A 20,290-nucleotide genomic window follows, 5' to 3' on the forward strand; every position below is an offset into this window, starting at 1 on the left:
TATTAAAACAAAGATGGTTAAACCAATTGGTAAACAGGATGATAAGGCTACAAAATGTTTTCAAACACTTAAGCAGTATTGGTTTCCTTTTTAATATCTCACATGTTCATTATAAATGAACTTTTGTAGGTCTAAAGCGGAGTCTGTCGAGACCTCTGTTTAGCAAAACAATGACCGCCATTTGTGTGTATAACTATATTTTAAATAATGTACTTGAGAGTAATAAATGCATAATTTGTACCAAAAATATGTATAAGTCAGACATCACACTAGTTCTCCGGGATCAGTCTGAACTAATTATATAATGTAATTAAGTGACTAATCACCTTGACAAAAGAATCCACTCAGAAGTCTGGTTAAATACAGGGTATAACAGGAGTGGGAAAAAACAACCGCAGTCACAACTCAGAGGACAAGTGATAGTGATGACTCACCTTTATAAAGCACATTCCATTTTATGAAACATCCTTGCAGGTATGCTAGCAATCTTGAGAGTTAGCTGTTGTTAGCCCATTTTTTTTTCAGATAAGAAAACTGAGACTCGAGAGATGAAGTGCCACATCCAAGGTCAGTTGATTGGTAGTTGACAGAGCCTAGGATCCAACTTGGAGCTTTTGTCTCTAAATTCTATGCTAAAATCCTGTTTCAAATCTGTCATGCAGTAGCAGTCCTAGAAGAAAGTGATCTATCAAAATGGTTTTATCAAAAAACTGGTTCTTCGAGTGCGTGTTATGGCCTGGCACTTTGCCAAGAGACTTGCTCACCCGCATCCCTCACGAGACTATAAAAGGACCCTATCTGGACCCTCAAACCCCTGGTATCCCATTGTGGACAACCCTGGGCTCTTGGAAATAACTGAAGACTAGCAAATAAATAAATCCAAGACTAGCAAAACAAAATGGCAGCTTCCCTCAGAGCCACCCTGTCTCCTGCCTCTAATCAGACCCACTTCCAACAGGAGTACAGTGCAATCCAGATAGATGTGGGATTTTAAGGAAAAGCGAAGGTGGAAAACCATGTGAAGGATGGAGGGAAGGGAATGTGGCTTCACTTTTGGGGGTGAGGGATGGGCTGCGAGGCAGGCACCCAGAGCAGGCAGGTAGGGTCCCAGGGGGACGTATCCGAAGGGCAAATACTGTATGCAGAAACCGTATGGGGTACATGTTCCCATTTAGTAGAATCAATACATGAAGTGGTCGTAAAGGTACTTATCTCAGAAAGGAGCCAAACAAATCCTGATACAGTTTTTCATTTGAAATCTTTTGGGGACAAGGCAGAGAATAAAGAAGGGAGAAAGAGGCTAAATATATCTTCTAGCCCAAGAGCCTAGTTTCCAATAACGAAAATAAGTAAACACACATGCAGAATATACTTAAGCAGCACCGTGCTTCCCATCAACGTTCGGCTCAGTGTTTGCTCCGTGCAGGAGTGAGAATGGCGCCCTCAGACCCTTCACTTGTGGTCCTGGAGGGCTTGACACGTTACAATACCCTCTCAGCCCCTCTTCAATCTGATGCTCACCCCAAACCCTGTGAGGTAGGTGTCACCCTTTTACACATGAACAAACTAAAGCCGAGAGACTCCCTCAAAGTCTCAGTGGGGGCAGTCACCACTGGAACGGACTGACGATTTCAAGAGCCACCCTCCACTGAGTGCGCCAAGGCGCTGTGACAAAGCGTGCATCTCACCTCATCCTCACCACCCTGTCCACTCCGGCCAAGTCGTTGGTATGAATCCCCATTGCACAGATGAGTAAACTGAGGCTGCAAGAGCGAAGTAAACTGCTTGAAGGTTATGCACAGAGGTAGCCATTGGTAAAGCCAGGACCCCGAGGCAGGTGTAGGTCCAGAGCTGCTGCTTTCCATCACCTTGCTCATTCTTCCTCCCCGAAGCCACTCTGGATGATAGCAAGAGGGTGACATTGATGATGACAGCTCTAAACATGTGTGAGCGCTTCCAGTTTACCAGATGGAATTCTGAGGGCTTGTTAACTCATTTAATCCTTGTCACAACCCTGCGAATGGGAAGTATTATCCCCAACTTACAGAAGGGGAAACCGAGGCACAGAACAATTAAGGGCCTTGCCCAAGGTCACATGATGTAAGTAGAGAAAGAGGATTCTTTCCTCTTAAAGTGGAAAAAGAGGATTGGAACCCAGGATTCCAATCCCGGCAGCCTAGCTACAGAAGCCACATCATGCTACTAGAGCTTCACGTGTTCAGTCATGGCACCTGTGTTTGGAAATTCCATTCCTAATTTCCTCATTATTTTTACAAAAAGCTAAATATTTAAATAGCAGCTCGCTCGTGATGAATGTTAAACGTTTGTGTGGTCTCTGTGTTTGTGCGTGCTCTTAAATACTGACTCGGTTCTAAGCAGCGGTGAAAATGTTTCCACATTTAGCCCCTTGCCTTGGAAGTGAAGGTGGGACAGTGGGGAAACGCCTGTCACCTGTCCCTCTAAGGCAACGCAGTGCATCCTTTGACAAGCTGCGCCCTCTGCTGGTCTCTTTTCAGAGTTGTAACGATGTCGTTCAGGAGCGGTTTGGGCCGGAGCTGAAATATGACATCGCCCTGCGGCTGGCGGCGTTGCAAATGTACATTGCAACCGTGACCACCAAGCAAACGCAGAAAATCTCCCTCAAGTACATTGAGTAAGTGTTGACTCTCGGAGCCATTTCGGAGACAAAGATGCTGCCTCCTTAATGCCTAAGGGTATTTTTGATGTGTGTGTCTATTTCCAAAATTGATGTTGTTTGTGGCAGAGCATTTGTTAACCAGAGGCAAAATATATGAATATTCTGTTCATTTTCGGTGGAAGAGACCATTTCTTACATAGTCCACCTTTAGAGAATTGTGGTTAAATTGAGGGTCACATTTAAAATGAAGCATACATTTTTAAATTCCTAAATGAACTTGGTTCTAAACCAAGCTTTGGTCTCGGCACTCTTCAGACGTTAAGCTGTTTGATTCCCAAAACCTCCCTATGAAATCAGTAGGATTGACAGATGAGCAAGCCGAGGCACAGACGGTTAAATAACTTGCCTAAGTCACACTGGCTATTAACTAGAGGGGGTAGGATTCGAACAGAGGCGGTGGGACTCCACATCGGGCTATAGTTTGTGTGATCATTTGAAGACCTGTGTTTAGAAAACGGTGTGCATAACCACAGATTACTTTTAGACGATCAAAATGCAGTATAAAAAGTAATTCTTTGAGTCCTAATCAGGAAGGATGGTAGTTGTAATAAAGAGCTATGACAGCGTGGGAAAGGATGCCACACAAACTTTGTTTCATGAATCAAATGCTGTTTGGAAAATAAATGCCTTCTCTTGCTGAATATGGCATTTACAACAGCAGTGTACTACCTCTTTAGCCGGAAAAGATCCCCTCTTCTTAGAAAAAAGCAGTTTATGTTGCCTTCAGTTGACGAGCTTATATAAGAGTCATCCTTTAAAAGAGAACCCTCTATCTCCCAATCTGTATGCTTCCTGCTGGAAGGTGATCCAGTAGCCTAAAGCAGCCACCATTTTTTTAATCCTGGCAGCTCTAATGCTAAGAAAAAAAGAATACTCATGTTTCAAAGTTTATGGTGGGGCTGAACATGTAACACTACAGGCCTTAGCGTCTGCTCCGTCTCCACCTCCAAGTGGCGTATGGCTGATTGAAACTCCACATCCCACAGAAGCTTCCCATGGGCTGCCTGTAAAGCCTTTCTGGGTTCCACAGCGCCAGGTCGACCCCCACGGAGTAAAATGGCTTCTTCTCAATGGGTTTGCGAGCCTGCGTTTGGGAAGATGAGAGCTCCAGGTTTGCGAGCCTGCGTTTGGGAAGATGAGAAGATGGGAAGATGAGAGCTCCAGGTTGCTGACTCCCAGCGCCCCTGATCTTGCCACCCTCGGTTCTCCTGTCACTGCCTAGGGACAGATCCTTGTGTGCAGCTTGAGAACCCCAGGCCTTCCAATCTCAGTCCACTCCTTTTTGCAGATGGTTTGTCTCTTCCTCTCTTGCCACACATGCCAGGACTGGAGCCCGAGAGAGATTCGGCTCACAAAGAGGTCTCGCGCTTGAGTGGATCCATTCACACCCTCATCCGTTCCCCTTTCTGAGGTTCTTAGGAACAGATGAAACTGGATCCCACTTGAAAAGGTGGCCTGCACAACTTGAGATGATTTTCAGACAACCGAAATGCATTTCTGTTCCTACTTTCTGTACCCACATTTTACCAGGTTGAGCATGGTACAATCAAAAACTTCCAGAGATAACTAACTTGCCTAAGAACCTTGCAGAGTCTATGATGATTAATTAATGTTCTCATTCATTCATTCATTCACCCAACAAATGTTCATTGAGCATTTTATGTGATACAGTAATTCCCCTACATGCGAATGAGTTCCGTTCCGAGAGCGCATTGGTAAGTCCAGTTTGTTCCTAAGTCCAACAAAGTTAGGCTAGGTACCCAACTAACATAATCGGCTATATAGTACTGTATTATAATAGGCTTATAATACTTTTCACACAAACAATACATAAAAAACAAACAAACACAAACACAAAAATAAGGACAACATTTTTAATCTTACAGTACAGTACCTTGAAAAGTACAGTAGTACAGTACAACAGCTGGTGTACTTTTGGGGCTGGCATCTAGTGAACAGGCAAGAAGAGTTACTGACTGGAGGAGGGAGAGGAAGTAGGAGATGGTAGAGCTGAAGGATCATCAGCAGTAGGACACAGAGGGCAAGCTGCAGTTTCACTCATGCCTGACGATGCGAACGCACGTTCGCATCTTTGCAAGTTTGCAACTTGAAGGTTCGTATGTAGGGGACTTACTGTATTTATACTAAGAGAAAAGAAAATATTGTAAATTATAATCTTAACCTTTGAAGAATTTGTGATCTGATTATAAAGACAAGACAGAGAATGAAAAGTAATGATGTAAAATAATGATACAAGTAGAATTACAGGGTAGCCCATAAGGAGTGCCAAATGATGGGTGAAAATAATAAGTACAAGTTGAGGAGAAGGAGAAGGAAGAAAACAGTGATCACAAAAAACACCATCTTAACTAGTGAAAAGGGTGTGAATGGTCAAGTGGGGGAAAGCTGTCTTCCTACCCTTCTTTAGAGAGGAGCTGGAGCTGGAGAGATAACCAGAACCTTCTCGAAAGTCTTCACATAATTTAGAAGATACTGGTTGGGCACATGACCAATCAGGATAAATTTCCTAGAATTCAAAATATGGAACCTTCCTAGGATAGGGTTGTAGTCATTGTTGGGAACATGGGCTCTTGGCAAGAATATACTAACCCAGGCCCATTTGTTTGTTTTTTTCCTTGTATATCCACACCTATGAGTGATGTTTGCATCTCCCTGTCAGTACCAGACATGCTTAAGGGTCCTGAACCCTACCCTGACTCCATACCAGCAACCCCCTCCCCTCCTCAGCAAGAAATGTTGACGGAAGGAGTTAGATAGATACTATCTGGGTGGGAGAAAAGAGAATTGTGTGTTTCTGGAGAAATCGCCATTGATGAGGGAAATGGGGAGGAAAGAATGGTTTGGGAGCATGAAGGAGCTATATTCGTCCTTCTAAGAGAGGACAGAAAGACAGAGCATGGGCAGACAGGGAGAGGTGGCAATGGGAATAAACAAAGGGATGGAGAGAAATTGGTGTTGGAAGTACAAACTCAGATATGTGAATGAACTCTAAGAGACTCAGAGGTGGGTTGGATAAAGTGTCTGTTCAGTTTCCATTGGTACCAAATGCCTCGTTAGCCTTCTCTCTGGAGAGTGAAGAATATATTTCTTTTAAAATGCAAACATATGGATTAATGATCAAATAGTATGTTTCCTGAGTATAAATTAAAAGTTGCTTCCCTAATTGGGGACTTGTCTCCATTCCCTGCCTTACCAAGAGTTCATTTGTTCCAACAAACATCAGAGTGCCATTTTGTCTTAGATACCTAATCATCACAAGAATGTGAAATTAAAGATATGCTCTTTATTGCAGAAAAGAATGGGGATTAGAGACCTTTCTTCCCTCTGCTGTGCTGCAAAGCATGAAAGAGAAGAACATAAAGAAAGCACTTTCACACCTTGTCAAAGCAAATCAAAACTTGGTACCACCCGGTAAAAAGGTATCACATTTGCATCTTAATAGAAAATGGATTTTAAAAAGAGAGGCTTGCATACATTTTTTTAAATGTTTAAAATTAGCCCATGAATAAAATACTTAGCACCAGATTTGCAGAGGATGTAACACTATATAACCTTCTTTTTTTTAACTATTAACATGTTTCTAAGACTAAATGAAAGCTAAGTATTCTAATGGAGGCCTATTTATTCCTTGCAAGCTATAGACTCCTTATTGTACGGACTGTGTGTGCGTTCACGTGTGCATGCAGGAGAACCTTGCAAAGCCTCTGAGACCTTGGGATTAGAGGATAGAATTGCACAATATTTTCTTATTTTCATCATCTTTTCGCTTACCACTCAGACCAGCTTAAGTGCACAGCAGCTACTAAGGGTCCCTGCAGACTAGATGCCACATGAATTAAACCAAGGTTTCTCTACCTTGGCTCTATTGACATTGGGGACCAGATCATTCTTTGTTGGCGAAGAAGGGCTGTCCTGTGCGCTGTGTGATATTTAGCAGCGTCGCTGTCCTCTACCCATGAGGTGTCAGTAGCACCCACCCCTTCAATCATGACAAACTAAAACATCTCTGGATTTTGCCAAAATCACCCCCAATTGACAACCACTGAATTAAATCTTACTTTTAGAGAGAAGATAAACTTTGTTCTGTCATTCACCATCATTAGTGTTAAAATCTCCTTTTTTTTAATCAAGTAAAAGAGACACAAAGGACATTTTAAAATATACTGTTGGTCAGAATAGAGAGTTATGTTTATTGGTAATAAAAGCAAAGGGTTTCAGGAACCAGAAAGAGAAGGAGCCTTAAAATCCAGGACCTATAAAATTGGAGGCAGTCTGACAGCCCAAGAACAGTTTCTCAATGACATCAGCCGTAGAAACGTGTGTGACTCTAATACAAATCATTTGTGTGGGTAGTTCTTTGGTCTTAGTATCTGATTTTAAGTCCTTTTTACTGACTAACACATACTTATTTCTGCTCCCCCCTCACCCCCAATGACTTTTTTAAACGTGTGATCAACTTTGACACACTATCAGCCACCTTTGACTTACTTCCCAGTTTCTGTAAGCATTCAGCTTATGGAAATATAGCAGGATGTCATGGGTCAAGATGTTCTAAGTATCAGTTCTGACTTGCCCAAAGCTACTTTCTTTTAATTGACTTGGTGTGATTTTCTTCCAAGCCTGGCCCACTGGTTTTGTAATAATTTGGAAAACTGCTCTAAGATCAGTCCATCTATCACTGTCCTTCTATAAAGGTCTTTTTTTTTTTCTAGTTAAGAGTGAGTGGTTTGATTTCAAATCAATTTGCAAAGTGCTTTGGATTTTTGAAAGAAGTCGGCTGGGTGATTGGTTCTAAACTACAATTATATAAAGGATAGCACATTGAGGTACGGTTGACAAATGAGTTGGCAAGTTATCTGCAATTGAAAACAGAGTTTTACAGTCCTTGCTACTTGATGTTCTACACCTCGTTGGAAAATTTCACCCCTAACAAACTTTCCTGGCACATTTGGTATGAAACGTGGACTTTTTTTTCTTTCTTTCATTTTTTTTTAATTAAAAAAAATTTGTTTTGAAGGATAGTCGATTTAAAGTGTTTCAGGTGTACAGCAAAGTGATTCAATTATACATATATGTGTGTGTGTATATATATATGTATATATTCTTTTTCAGATTCTTTTCCATTATGGTTTATTATAAGATATTGAGTACAGTTCCCTGTGCTATACAGTAGGACCTTGTTGTTTATCTATTTCATGTTTAGTAGTTTTGTATAATATTTTAGATTGAAACGTGGACTTTTTTCAATCAAGTACTTTTTTAGGATATGGGAATCTGCATTTTTAAGTCTTTATAAAGATCAATTTTACCTGGATAAAATTTCATTTGTCAATCATTCATGAAACTCAATAGATTCTTAGAATTGAATCAATAGATTCTTGGAATTGAATTCTTGGAATCATTTCTTGGAATTGACTTAGATAGTGAGTTCAAACGTTTCCACAATGATCGGTGCTCAGAAAGTTCACTTTCCCTAAAAACTTGCAAAGACTGGAAGAAACAAGATGGGAGTGAAGGGCCCATTTAAAAGGCTTTCTATGGATTGCAGGTGTGTATTCAAAACAGCTCCCACAAACTCTGCAGGCAGCCATTGCAGTGGAGAGTTCTATCATCTCATTCTGACTTGTTGAATGCTCTGGCCCAGCAAATCCATATTTTTCCCCCAAAACGAAAAGATTTAAATCTAGATGTCCTGTTGCGGCCCTTGATCAGGAAACCAAATACAGAGCAGTTTACTTTCATTCCTCGCGAAGAGCCCTTGTCACACCCCATCTGTTGGCAGTAGAAGCATCCTTCTCATTTGCCCTTGTTTTCGGCTGGCGTCCAGCAGGAACACAGTCACACCCGATGGAGTGAACACCTGAGGTTTCTTTTCTCTCCTCAGCTCTCCGCACTGCAAGCCAAGGTCCATTATCTCAAGTTCCTCAGTGACCTTCGACTGTATGGGGGCCGTGTGTTCAAGGCAACATTAGTGGTAATTTCTTTTCCTTGCTTTTTCATGGAAGCCACAGAGGCCTGCAAAATGTCACTGTCTAGGCTGTCTTGAATGAGCTGTCTTTGATGACAAAAGCAAATCAGCTGTGAATCTTTTCCAGCCCTTATTTCTAATTGACTGCACCCCAGTCTGAAAATATCAGAAGAAATGTTAAGCTAGATAACGCCACTGCAGAATGCCCTAGAAAAAGAAATGTGAAGAGCCGAGAGAATGCGCTCTCACAGTGGCCTCCTTTTAAATCACTGGGCCAGAATGATTTCAAAAAGAGGAAAAAAATCCTCATTTCTAAAAGCTTCTCATGATAATGAATATATGTGCTATGATAGCATTTACTTTCTACATTATTCATAATTTATCAGAGCCTCGCTGCAATCATATATCTGGTTCTTCTGATTGGATGATTTAGTACAATGTAACCCAGGAATACTTTCTAAAGAAAATGTGATCTTATAAAAACAGACTCTCAGGTTCAACTTTGCCTGGTGCTTCAGAGGTCTAGTATTTTTATTTAATTTTATTTATTTATTTATTGGACGCACTACGCGACTTGCGGGATCTTAGTTCCCCGACCAGGGATTGAACCCGGGGCCCCGGGGCAGTGAAAGTGCGGAGTCCTAACCACTGGACCTCCAGGGAATTCCCAGAGGTCTAGTATTTTTAATATTTTGTCGACGTCTCTTTCTCAGCAGGCCGAGAAACGCTCAGAAGTGACCCTCCTGGTGGGGCCCCGCTACGGCATAAGCCATGTCATAAACACCAAAACCAATCTGGTGGCTCTTTTAGCTGACTTCAGCCACGTCAATAGGATTGAGATGTTTACTGAAGAGGAGAGCTTGGTGAGGGTGGAGCTCCATGTGCTGGACGTGAAGGTGAGTCTTTCAGACACTGACACGTGGCCTTGAACATGGCCTTGCTTCCTGATAATGCTGCTGATGTTTATAAAGCAGGCAAAATTGCAACACGTGCAGCGCATGGAAGGCGCAACGGGTGCAGAAGTCCACCCATCTAAGGTGTGAGGGCTCCAGTCCTCACTAGATAGCTCTGTGATTGGGGGACAAGTCACTCTCTTTCTCTGGGCTCCATCTCTTCATCTCTACGTGAGAAAGCAGGCGAGTTCATTTCTAAAGTCCCTTCTGGCTCCAGAGTGCATGAACCATACATGGAGAGTAGAGGACACGTCTCCCGACTTACTTTCTAGAATCTGTGGCTCTTGTATAGAGTCAGGGAGATTTTTCCCAACTTTGTTCAGAACCCCCTTTCCCTTTTGTTAGGTTGCATCCGTATGTGCTTATTCTTTTGGAAAAACAGTATTTTAGTCAATCTGTCTTTTCATGCTCTAGCAATTAGTGCCGGCTGAACATCTGGCCCCTTTAATATCACGGCCATTTCATTTGAAACAACTATCTGAGATTGTCCTCAGAGGGCAGACATTTCCTCCCCAAACAGAAGTTGACAGGAAGTAATCCAGGTCCCCTGTCCCCACCTTCTTGCCCCAGTTTGTAATAGATGAGTCATTGGATTTTGGCAGCGTTAATGTATCTGATGTTTCTATAGAGAAAAGGCACTGGATCCAAAGAGAGACAGTGAGTCCACAGAGGAAACAGGGTGAACCAGGAGGGGTGCTGTGAGAACTACCCCTAACCCGCTCCCAGCCTCAGGCCCACCAGGGCGTGGGAGGGGCGGATTAAGAGTAAAGGAGGATGTGGGAAAGGGCTTCTGCACAGCAAAAGGGGAGACTCGGTGTGCTGTGCAGCAGGAAGAGACGAGCGTGAAAGGGCGAGCACGGAGCTCAGGCGCGCTGGCCTGAGCGTTTCATAGGCTGAATCCAGGGCGCTGCCCTTGACTTCATGGCAAAGAAAGTCCAAGAGGAGACTTGGCGTGCCTGTCCCGGTCCATAACCGAAGATGCTGAGAACAATAGCCTGTCATGGAAAACAGGCGGAAGAAAGGGTATATCGGGTGCAGTCATCACAGACCTGATAACAGGGATAATCTATCACCAACAGAAATGGGTGACAAGACCCTATGGATGGTTTCCTGCCTACTGAAAAGAATTGTGGGGTGGCTTGGAGGGAGACCACAGTTGAAATGGAAGGAAAAGGCAGCACATCAAGTAGTATAGGGGCTTTGGATGGAAATTAGGTTTCACCAGCCAAGGCCAGGGTGGTACCCCTGGCAGTGAAAGCAAGAGGCCTGTCGTCTCGCTGTTTCTGTGCCTCTCTGGGTGTCTGCTTGTTCTTTGCTCCCTTAATTCCCTCTCACTTTCTCTCTCTTTCAACAAGAACACACCAGCAAGTCCACCCTTCCTTACTCAACGAGGATAATTGCTTCCCTATATGTCCAAGATCCACGTCCAGTTATATGGTAACCTCATAGTTTCCAGAAAGTTCTGGCAGGGCCTTTTCTCAACTCCCATGTCTGTTTTGCCCTCCTCTGAATTTACATTTTCTTCTAGAAGCATCATTTTCCTGGATCTCTTTGACACTTTTCATTCAGTCTTAGCAGTAATTTCCACTTGATTTTTGCTTCACTTCAACATGAATTTTCACCACGAACCCAAACTTAATCTTCCTGTGATTTTTTTTCAGATGGCGGGTTCACAACTAGTAACTGACTCCTTAACTATGACTTTTAAAAATATTAACTATTTGGAACAAAGCCAGTCTTTTTTTTTTAAATCCAATATGACTTGAGAAAGATTCCAAATGTCTAGGCTTTCAAAATGTTGTCACCTGAACGTTTTTCAGTCAGGCTCTCTGTTATACCTGACCTTTCCCCGTTTGTGTTTCTTCAATGAAACAGTCGCTCCAAAACTCCGTTTGTTCACATTTCATAAGCACAAACGTAGCCGTTGTCCCTTGAGGGAGGTTATAAAGGAGGGATGGTTTTAACCAAAACATTCTCTTTTGTGTAGCCCATCACGCTCTTGATGGAATCTTCCGATGCCATGAACCTGGCCTGCTTAACGGCTGGATACTACCGGCTGCTTGTGGATTCCAGGAGATCGATATTTAACATGGCCAACAAGAAAAACGCAGGGACCCAGGAGACAGGTATTCTCTTCCTAAACTCACGAGGCACCGACCTCCCTTCCCCACGCCACCGACAACAATAATAAGGATATTTCTTGAAAAGTTAAAATTGTACACATAAAAACATATAGTGTCCAAATGTAACACAAAACCCTCCAATTACTTCTGATATGGTCTAGTTTTTTTTAACGAAGATGTTGATTTTTCCATCATATTTTACACGTCACTTGGCAATGTTGGGTGCATGCTTCCAAAGCAGTGATTTAATTATTGTGAAGGGTGTAGGCCTCAGCCTTTACGGCTAAGTTTTTACTGCCTCATTCTTCTAGAGGTGAGTCAGGGCACAGAGAACTAAGGATGGAATGCCCAGTAGAGCTTGTGAGCCCCCAGCTTTAGGGCTGGTCCCTAGTTAAGGTTCCAGGATTCTGGGAGCCTTACAACAGGAAGACTTGAGAGTTTCCCAGCCCTTGTACTTCGGACTCTAGAAGGGACCCTGGAAGCCATCTTAGCTTTTTAGCAGAAGCATCAAAATGGCAAAGATCAAATAATTCATCTCAGCAACTTGACAGGGAGAAATAGCTCCAAAGTGAGGATAAGGAGGGCTGCAGCTGTTAAACTGATAGTTTCTTTGAGGGTGGATGGTTTTTATTTATTTTAGAACTTTTTTTTTTTGAAATTTATTTTATGGAAGTATAGTTGATTTACAATGTGTTCATTTCTGCTGTACAGCAAAGTGATTCAGTCATACACAGATATACATTCTTTTTCATAATCTTTTCCATTATGGTTTATCACAGGATATAGAATATAGTTCCCTGTTCTATACAGTAAGACCTTGTTGTTTATCCATTCTATATATAATAGCTTGCATGTTCTAGAACCTTTTTCTTCAGTGTTTGAACTTTTTCCTCCATCTATAGTGGACCCTCAGGAGATATGGCTGATGGACAGACCCTACCATTCAAGCCAGAGCTACTGACCCATGAAAAAAGTATAATCAGGGGCTCCATAATTAGGGTTTCTTTTAAAAGAAAGGGAAATTCTTAAGAACAAATTTTATTGTCACTGTTACTGAGAGAAAAGGGGGAAAGGAAAAAGAAGGGAAGGAAGATCCCCTCGTTTTAAACTTAGCAGAAAACAGAAATTATTCCATGAATATATAGTAATATGTAGCTGGGCACACAGACAGACTGGCATGCAGTTTATTGTGACGGTTGGTTAAGTAGAAACAGTTGCCGTCAAAGGGTAAAGGAAAACCAGAGAGAAAGAGAGGTGAGCAAGGCCTGCTGGAAGGCAGCTGGGACTTGCGGCTAGATTTCATCCCACCCCACCTCGAAGTGTCTGTTGTTTCTAAGAGACACAAATGATTAAAAATAAGTAGGTTCAAAAAGGAGGTGGTAAATATTTTTACGACCACATGTTTTCATTGAGCGAGGAGATTTAGAGCAAATGAACGCTGACGCTTGAAATTCTGAAGAGCAGTTCCGCAATTTAACACAATCCTTTCACATTGGAAAATCTTAAATCTTAAAATCGTAAAATTTCTTGTGAAAATCAAACCTTTTCCCCATGGACTGTTAAGTTTGTATGGGTGCAAGAAGAAAGCCAAACCTACCGTTCTACAAATGGTTACAGAACCGAGGGGCCTCAGTTCTGTCCACTTTATAGTGACTCACAATGTGATGTTGAACAAAGTTTCAAGAGGCAAAAACGTAGTTCCAGAAAGTATTATATTATTGTGGAGAAAGACTAGAACTTCATCCTTTCGGTAATTTCTCTCGGTTCGACAGTGAGAATGAGGGCGAGGGCACATGTTCCAAATAGCACACGCAAGCGGGCGGGCGTGTGTGCGTGTGCGTGTTTAATAAGGGAGGATGAGTGAGAGAGATGGCACACGCCAAAAAAGCAACTGGTTGACCCAAGCAGAGCTGCAGCTCGGGACTTAGGATCCTCTAATGGCTGAAAGGGCTCCCTTCTCCTCAGAAATCCCCCCGAGATCTCCTGAGACTCAAAAACTATACAGAGCAAAGTCTGTTGAGGCCAGCTCGTCCCTAGAAGGAGACATCCTTCTGTGTTTCCAAAACCATTCCAGAAGCCAAATCAGTACACCCTCCTGGAAGGAAGCCAAGAGTGAGTATGTATTTTCTTCTTGTCTCAAATTGATCAAAGACCTTCATCAAGATCTCTAACCAGGAACAGTAAGCCCCTATTTCTTCTTCACTATCTTGAAAATTAACCCTTCAAGTACTTTCAGAATCCCTGAACCCACATAGCTAAGCATCTCTGAGCCTTAGGAAAGTCTATTAACTTGCTTTTAGCCTGCTGACCTATTCAGATTTCTTGTTGGTCTAAACCAGGGGTGGGCAAAGTATGGCCCATGGATCAAATCTTGCTCTTGTGAATAAAGTTTCATTGAAACTTGTACATTGTATTAGGTTCCTAGGGCAGCCGTAACAAAGTATCACAAGCTTGGGGACAACATAACAGAAACTTGTGCTCTCACAGTTTGGGGGGCTAGAGGTCCAAAATCGAGGCATTGGCAGGGCCACGCTCCCTCCAGAGGTTCCAGGGAGAATCTTTCCTTGCCTCTTCCTGTTCCTAGTGGCCATCAGCATTCCTTGTAGCTGCATGACTCTAGTCTCTGCCTCTGTCTTCTCACGGTCTTCCCTCCTTCTCTGTGTGGCCCAAATCTCCCTCTGCTTTTCTCTTGTAAGGGCACTTTCCATTGGATTTTAGGGCCCCACCCAGATAATTCAGGGTGATCTCATCTCAAGATCCTTAATTATATCTGCAAAGACTCTTTCCAAATAAAGTCACATTCTTAGCTTTTGAGGGGGTCACCATTCAAGTCACCACATCCACTTGCTTATGTGTCATCTGTGGCTCCTTTCGTGTTATAACAGCAGAGTTGAGTAGTTGCTCAACTGAGCTGTTGGCCCACAAAACCTAAAATATTTACTATCTGGCCCTCCCTTTACAGAGAAAATTTGCCAACCCCTGGTTTAAACCCAGAGCTGTCTCACGACTTTGCTGAACCACTCTCCCTCCTCCCAACAATCCACACTCCTCACATACACACACACACACACTCACTCACACAGAGCCAGTCATAATCCATGCCATTGTTAATAAAACAGTGCTGAACCCCGACAGGTGTATTTGTTATAAGGTAGCACGTAAGTATGGCTGGTGTGTAACTCAGTGTCTTCAAAATTTTATCTTTACCTGCTATTCATAAAAATATATGTATTGAGTAAGATGACTCGGAACATTGTGCAGCATTGAGTCCATTGTATATTTGGGAGAGAGCCAAAACCTCTTCAGTAAAACTGGTTTTTTTCCCGTATCTCTTGTATATCTGATTTCAGTATTATTCAAACTTGGGCCAGAGGGCAATTTGAGGAAACAAATGGGACAATTTGTGACCCTAACACTTCCTCAAAATGTCACCTCTGGAATTGACAAAGCAGTATTGACACAATGACTCGCTGCCCTGTCTTGGTAAATATCAGAGCAGAATCTCCGCAGCCGAATTCTCTATTGGAAGACCCTTGAAGATCAAAGAAAACAATGGTATTTAAATTAGAGTTTTGCAATTTTAATTCTTGAAGAACATCAAACAAATCTTCAGGAGTTTTCACGATACAAGTAAAAATGGAAATTCATCAAAGTATTAACTATGCGTAGAAATAGCAGAGAGGGTACATTACCTGTGAATGCTCCACCTTCTGTGTCCTACCTGTGTGTGCGTGTGTGCTTACAGGCATGCGTACTGGCATTTATGCGTAAAAAATATGCGCACCCACAAGGACAGGAAAAGGCTAAAGAGAGAAGTTTTGGTGCCACCATTGCAATATGTAGTATTAGTTTTTATTAATATACATTATATGTATATATTTATTATTACCTTATCATTACAATATTTCCTAAAACATGTGGTAGAAGTATGAGGCTCCTTGACCTTCTCTTAACTCGATGAGGAAAAAGTCCAGCATCTCCCTGTACTAACCGGGAAATGTTAGATCTCACAAAGAAAAGGGCAATCTGTTTTCTGGAATAACAGCCTATTGGACTATCGCCTTTAAGGAATTTTAAAGGCATGTTGTATATTCACATTTATAGACATAAACGAGGCCTTTTAATGCTAGAACCAGAGATCAGATGGAAGTAAACTGTAGTTCCCTACTCTCGGATGGTATTCTATTTTATCAAATAGCAATTCTATTTTCTGCAGTATCAATTCTCCTAACCAAGAAATCCTTGCACCTGAAGCCTAAATCGACCGCTACCGTATTTGGAAAGCTGAATAACAACCGTATTCACAAAAGTGGTGCTACAAGCCATTAAGTTAAGAAACAGAGAGAAGGCCCCCCAGAAACCAGACAGCACAGTAATGTGTCTTTGCATGACTCTTTCTCTTTAGGAACTGAAAATAAAGGAAAGCATAACCTCCTTGGCCCAGATTGGAACTGTATACCCCAAGTGACCACATTCATTGGCGAAGGGGAGCAAGAAGCGCAGATAACATATATAGATGCAAAGCAGAAGGCAGTTGAGATTCCGGATGGCACCTTGTGTCCAAAAGACCACCACCGGCACTTGTATATGGACAACACCTATAGCGCAGACGAGCTCAGCCAGCAGCTGACCCAGCCGGGAGATGCTCCGTGCAAGGCCGACTACAGAAGTCTAGCTCAGCGGTCCCTGTTGACTCTCTCAGGACCAGAAGCTCTAAAGAAAGCACAGGAGCCTCCAAGAGGAGCTAAAGTGTCCTTTATTTTTGGAGATCTCGCCTTGGATGATGGTATCACTCCCCCGACTCTCGGCTATGAAAGACTACTGGACCAGAGTCCGGAACTGCTGGAGAAGCAGAGGAATCTGTACATCAGCGGTGCCAATGACACGAAGAGCCTGGATCTCACTCCAGACGCAGAGAGCATCCAGTTCGTGGCCAATTCTGTGTATGCAAACATAGGCGACGTGAAGAACTTCGAGGCCGCCCAGGGCATAGAGGAGCCCCTCTTACACGACATCTGTTATGCAGAGAACACCGATGACGCGGAGGACGAGGACGAGGTGAGCTGTGAGGAGGACCTCGTGGTGGGAGAGATGAACCAGCCAGCCATCCTCAACCTGTCTGGCTCAAGCGATGACATCATTGACCTCACGTCCCTGCCCCCTCCCGAAGGGGACGACAATGAGGATGACTTCCTGTTGCGTTCCTTGAACATGGCTATCGCCGCGCCTCCGCCTGGCTTCAGAGATAGTTCCGACGAGGAGGACTCTCAGAGCCAGGCCGCTTCCTTCCTGGAGGACAAGGAGGCAGGTGACACCCTGCAGAACGACGAGATCCCCGTGTCCCTTATCGACACTGTGCCCACCAGCGCCGAGGGCAAGTGTGAGAAGGGCCTGGATAACGCCGTCGTTTCCACGCTGGACGCTCTAGAAGCTCTGTCCGTGTCAGAAGATCAGCAGACCAGTGACAATTCAGGTTCTTTCACGATTGTTACATTTATTCACTGATAGCCATATCATTTCATCCTTTCAAGCCATCCGCCCTTGGAGTCCTGTCATGTGTCCTTCATGTCACGCATGTCCCGTTTCCTAAACGTGCTGAAACTACCATCGTGGGGTTTTTGTGTGTGTGGTGTCCTTGGTGGTTTTTTTTTTAAAACACGTGGCACGTTTTTTCCCCCCTATTTCCGGAACAGCTGTGCAATAAACTCAGAGTCCTTACTGAAAAGGGAAAAACTTGGTATTTTTTGTTTTAATAATAGTGAGTCCCATTTTCTTACATGTCTCCTAGTGCCTGTGACGCATCCATTAACCGGTTCTTGTTTTTACGGCCTGCAGGTGTAGCCATCTTGCGGGCTTATAGTCCTGAGTCCTCCTCAGACTCGGGCAATGAAACTAACTCTTCTGAAATGACGGAGAGTTCTGAACTGGCCACGGCCCAGAAGCAGTCAGAGAACCTCTCCCGCATGTTCTTGGCCACTCACGAAGGCTACCACCCCCTTGCGGAAGAGCAGACAGAGTTCCCCACCTCCAAAAGCCCAGCTGGGGCCTTGCCTCCAAAGGCCTCCCACGCCCTCCCTGCCCGTCCGGTGAGCGACCTCCCGCCCAAAGTTGTGCCTTCCAAGCAGATACTTCACTCGGACCACATGGAGATGGAGCCCGAAACCATGGAGACTAAGTCAGTCACTGACTATTTTGGCAAACTGCACATTGGGCCGATGGCATATTCCTGCACCAGCAAAAGGAAAAGCCAGCCGGCCGATGGGGAGGGGAAAGCATCCCTTAATGGGAGCATGCCAGGGAAGAAACAGCAGGGGACCAAAACGGCAGAGGCGGAGGAGGACGCCAAAGGTAAATTTGCTAGTGTGTCTTCAAGGGACAGTCAACACCTGAGCACTTTTAACCTGGAGAGAACTGCCTTTCGCAAGGACAGCCAAAGATGGTACGTGGCCACTGAGGGGGCTATGGCTGAAAAAAGTGGGTTGGAAGCAGCAACAGGGATAACCTTTCCCAGAGCTTTGGCCATGGGAACCACAGAGACCGAAGGGAAGGACGATGGGGCTCCTGATGGAGAAGCCATTGAGGTTTCAGGACTTGGCCAGCGGGACCACTTCTTAACAGAGGTGACCTGTGTGTCTTCAGCCAAAGACTTGGGTAACCCGGACGATGCTGACCCGTCCACCTGTGACCATCCTTCCAAGCTCCCCGAGGCGGAGGAGAGCGTGGGCCGCCTTTGTGACTACCACTTGGCCAAGCGGATGTCGTCGTTGCAGAGCGAGGGCCATTTTTCTCTACAGAGCTCTCAAGGCTCCTCGGTGGACGCGGGCTGTGGCACGGGTAGCAGCGGCAGCACCTGTGCCACTCCGGTGGAGTCTCCGCTCTGCCCCTCCATGGGGAAGCACCTGATTCCTGAGGCTTCCGGGAAAGGCGTGAGCTACATCCCTTCCGAGGAGAGAGCCACCGGGCTTCCCAACCACGGAGCCGCCTTTAAGGAATTACACCCACAGACAGAAGGGATGTGTCCGCGGATGACGGTGCCTGCCCTGCACACGGCCATTAATGCCGAACCCCTGTTTGGCACTTTGAGAGACGGATGTCATCGACTCCCCAAGATTAAGGAAACCACAGGTACAGCAATGATGGATTTAGCGCTCTGCGTTACCCGCCAGGAGCACATAAACCAAATTTACAACAAACCCTAAAAACAGAAAGTCTGGAAGAAAAGGAAAAGGGTTTTTTAAAATGGCTGCAGAACTGTGGCCAGGTTAAGTGTCAATCATCGTTCCCCCAGTGTTGAATAAATACTGAAGTTTCTAGGTCTGGACGGTAGTGGAAATGGCATTTTTGGCCTTTAGCTTCCTGCTCTGTCTTGCTTTTACAATTTGATGGAGCAGCATTTTTTCCCTAAATTCTAAATGTAGACTTTCAGCAGCGCCCAGTGCAACTTTTAGTTCTAAGATCGTATTGCCTAGATTCGCAAAAGTTTGATTTCCTTCTCAAGACATCGGATTTCTCATTTTGCCATTTTCTTTTCGAGAGGCAAGGAAGGAAGTTAGAGCAGGGGATCTGGGAGGTGGGAGAGATTGGGGAAGATCCTTTGCCTCTCAGCAATACTTCCAGAGCCCTCCCTACTCTCCTAGACGAGGATTCTGAAGTGTCTGGCCTACCGCAGTGTCTAGAAGGTTTGGGGGGGATGCACGATGAGGTGCTTTATTTTCCCCAAAATAATAAAATATAGACGCAGGTAGAAGCACGAACACAGCCACCTTCTGTGCCCGCCTTCACCATTCTGCCACCCAGTGGGCACCTATCCGTCTCCGAGATCCACTTGGCCGGCCATCGTGTGGCAAAAGCAGACACTATTTCATACTTTCCAATTTCAAATTATATCCTCAGTAGCGTCTTTTCCATATAGGTCAATAGATGTTAGTGAGACCTTATATTGGTTAATTTCCATTCCCGCCGTTTTAAGATTATCGCCTTTCTCAAAACTCACCACTGGCTTCACCTGCCTTGGGAAACCCGTCTATGAATGTTACTAAACTCACCTCTCAACTAGCATCTTTACCTCTAAACTCATTAAAGGACACTTTGCAGTTTACAAAGAGCTTTCACCTAACTTACCTCTTGCTTCTCACAAAAATTCTGTGAGGTGGAGATTATTGTCCTCACATGACAACTTTTCTGGGACTTTCCCCAGTGTCTCAACTTCAAACCCTGTACCAGGCAAATCTCATGGGGTCCTCTTTAAAAGGTGAATATACCTAATTTGCATTAATTAAATTAGGTCACTTCTTTTTAAGAAGGTAACCAATGCCGGGATTAACCTAACTCCTTGAAATGGAACTTAAATGTCATAAATATGTTTGAATAATCTATATGTAAGATGTGTGTTTGCTCATTATGTGTCTAAGCTTTAATAGATAAATATTGGGAACAAGGCAATTCATAAAATTCCACTGTCTCCCTCAATATATTTGTGATTTCTAGACAACGCCAAATGAATCAATAGTTTCAGGAATAAGAGATT

At 43.8% G+C, this 20,290-nt stretch overlaps 1 protein-coding gene across 2 annotated transcripts in view; it reads left to right on the forward strand.

Annotated features, from left to right (window-relative positions):
- FRMPD4 (FERM and PDZ domain containing 4) overlaps nucleotides 1–20,290 on the forward strand; it is a 176,998-nt gene that overhangs the window by 154,807 nt on the left and 1,901 nt on the right. For both annotated transcript variants that reach the window (XM_036839955.1, XM_036839954.1), the window contains exons 9-15: nucleotides 2,517–2,653; nucleotides 6,012–6,138; nucleotides 8,604–8,693; nucleotides 9,401–9,583; nucleotides 11,628–11,766; nucleotides 16,169–17,236; nucleotides 17,599–18,888. In XM_036839955.1, coding sequence (XP_036695850.1) covers nucleotides 2,517–2,653; nucleotides 6,012–6,138; nucleotides 8,604–8,693; nucleotides 9,401–9,583; nucleotides 11,628–11,766; nucleotides 16,169–17,236; nucleotides 17,599–18,888 — 3,034 coding nt within the window. The remainder of the gene's footprint in view (nucleotides 1–2,516; nucleotides 2,654–6,011; nucleotides 6,139–8,603; nucleotides 8,694–9,400; nucleotides 9,584–11,627; nucleotides 11,767–16,168; nucleotides 17,237–17,598; nucleotides 18,889–20,290) is intronic.

The sequence above is a fragment of the Balaenoptera musculus genome, chromosome X (assembly GCF_009873245.2).
Source record: "Balaenoptera musculus isolate JJ_BM4_2016_0621 chromosome X, mBalMus1.pri.v3, whole genome shotgun sequence".
Taxonomy (NCBI): Eukaryota; Metazoa; Chordata; class Mammalia; order Artiodactyla; family Balaenopteridae; genus Balaenoptera; species Balaenoptera musculus.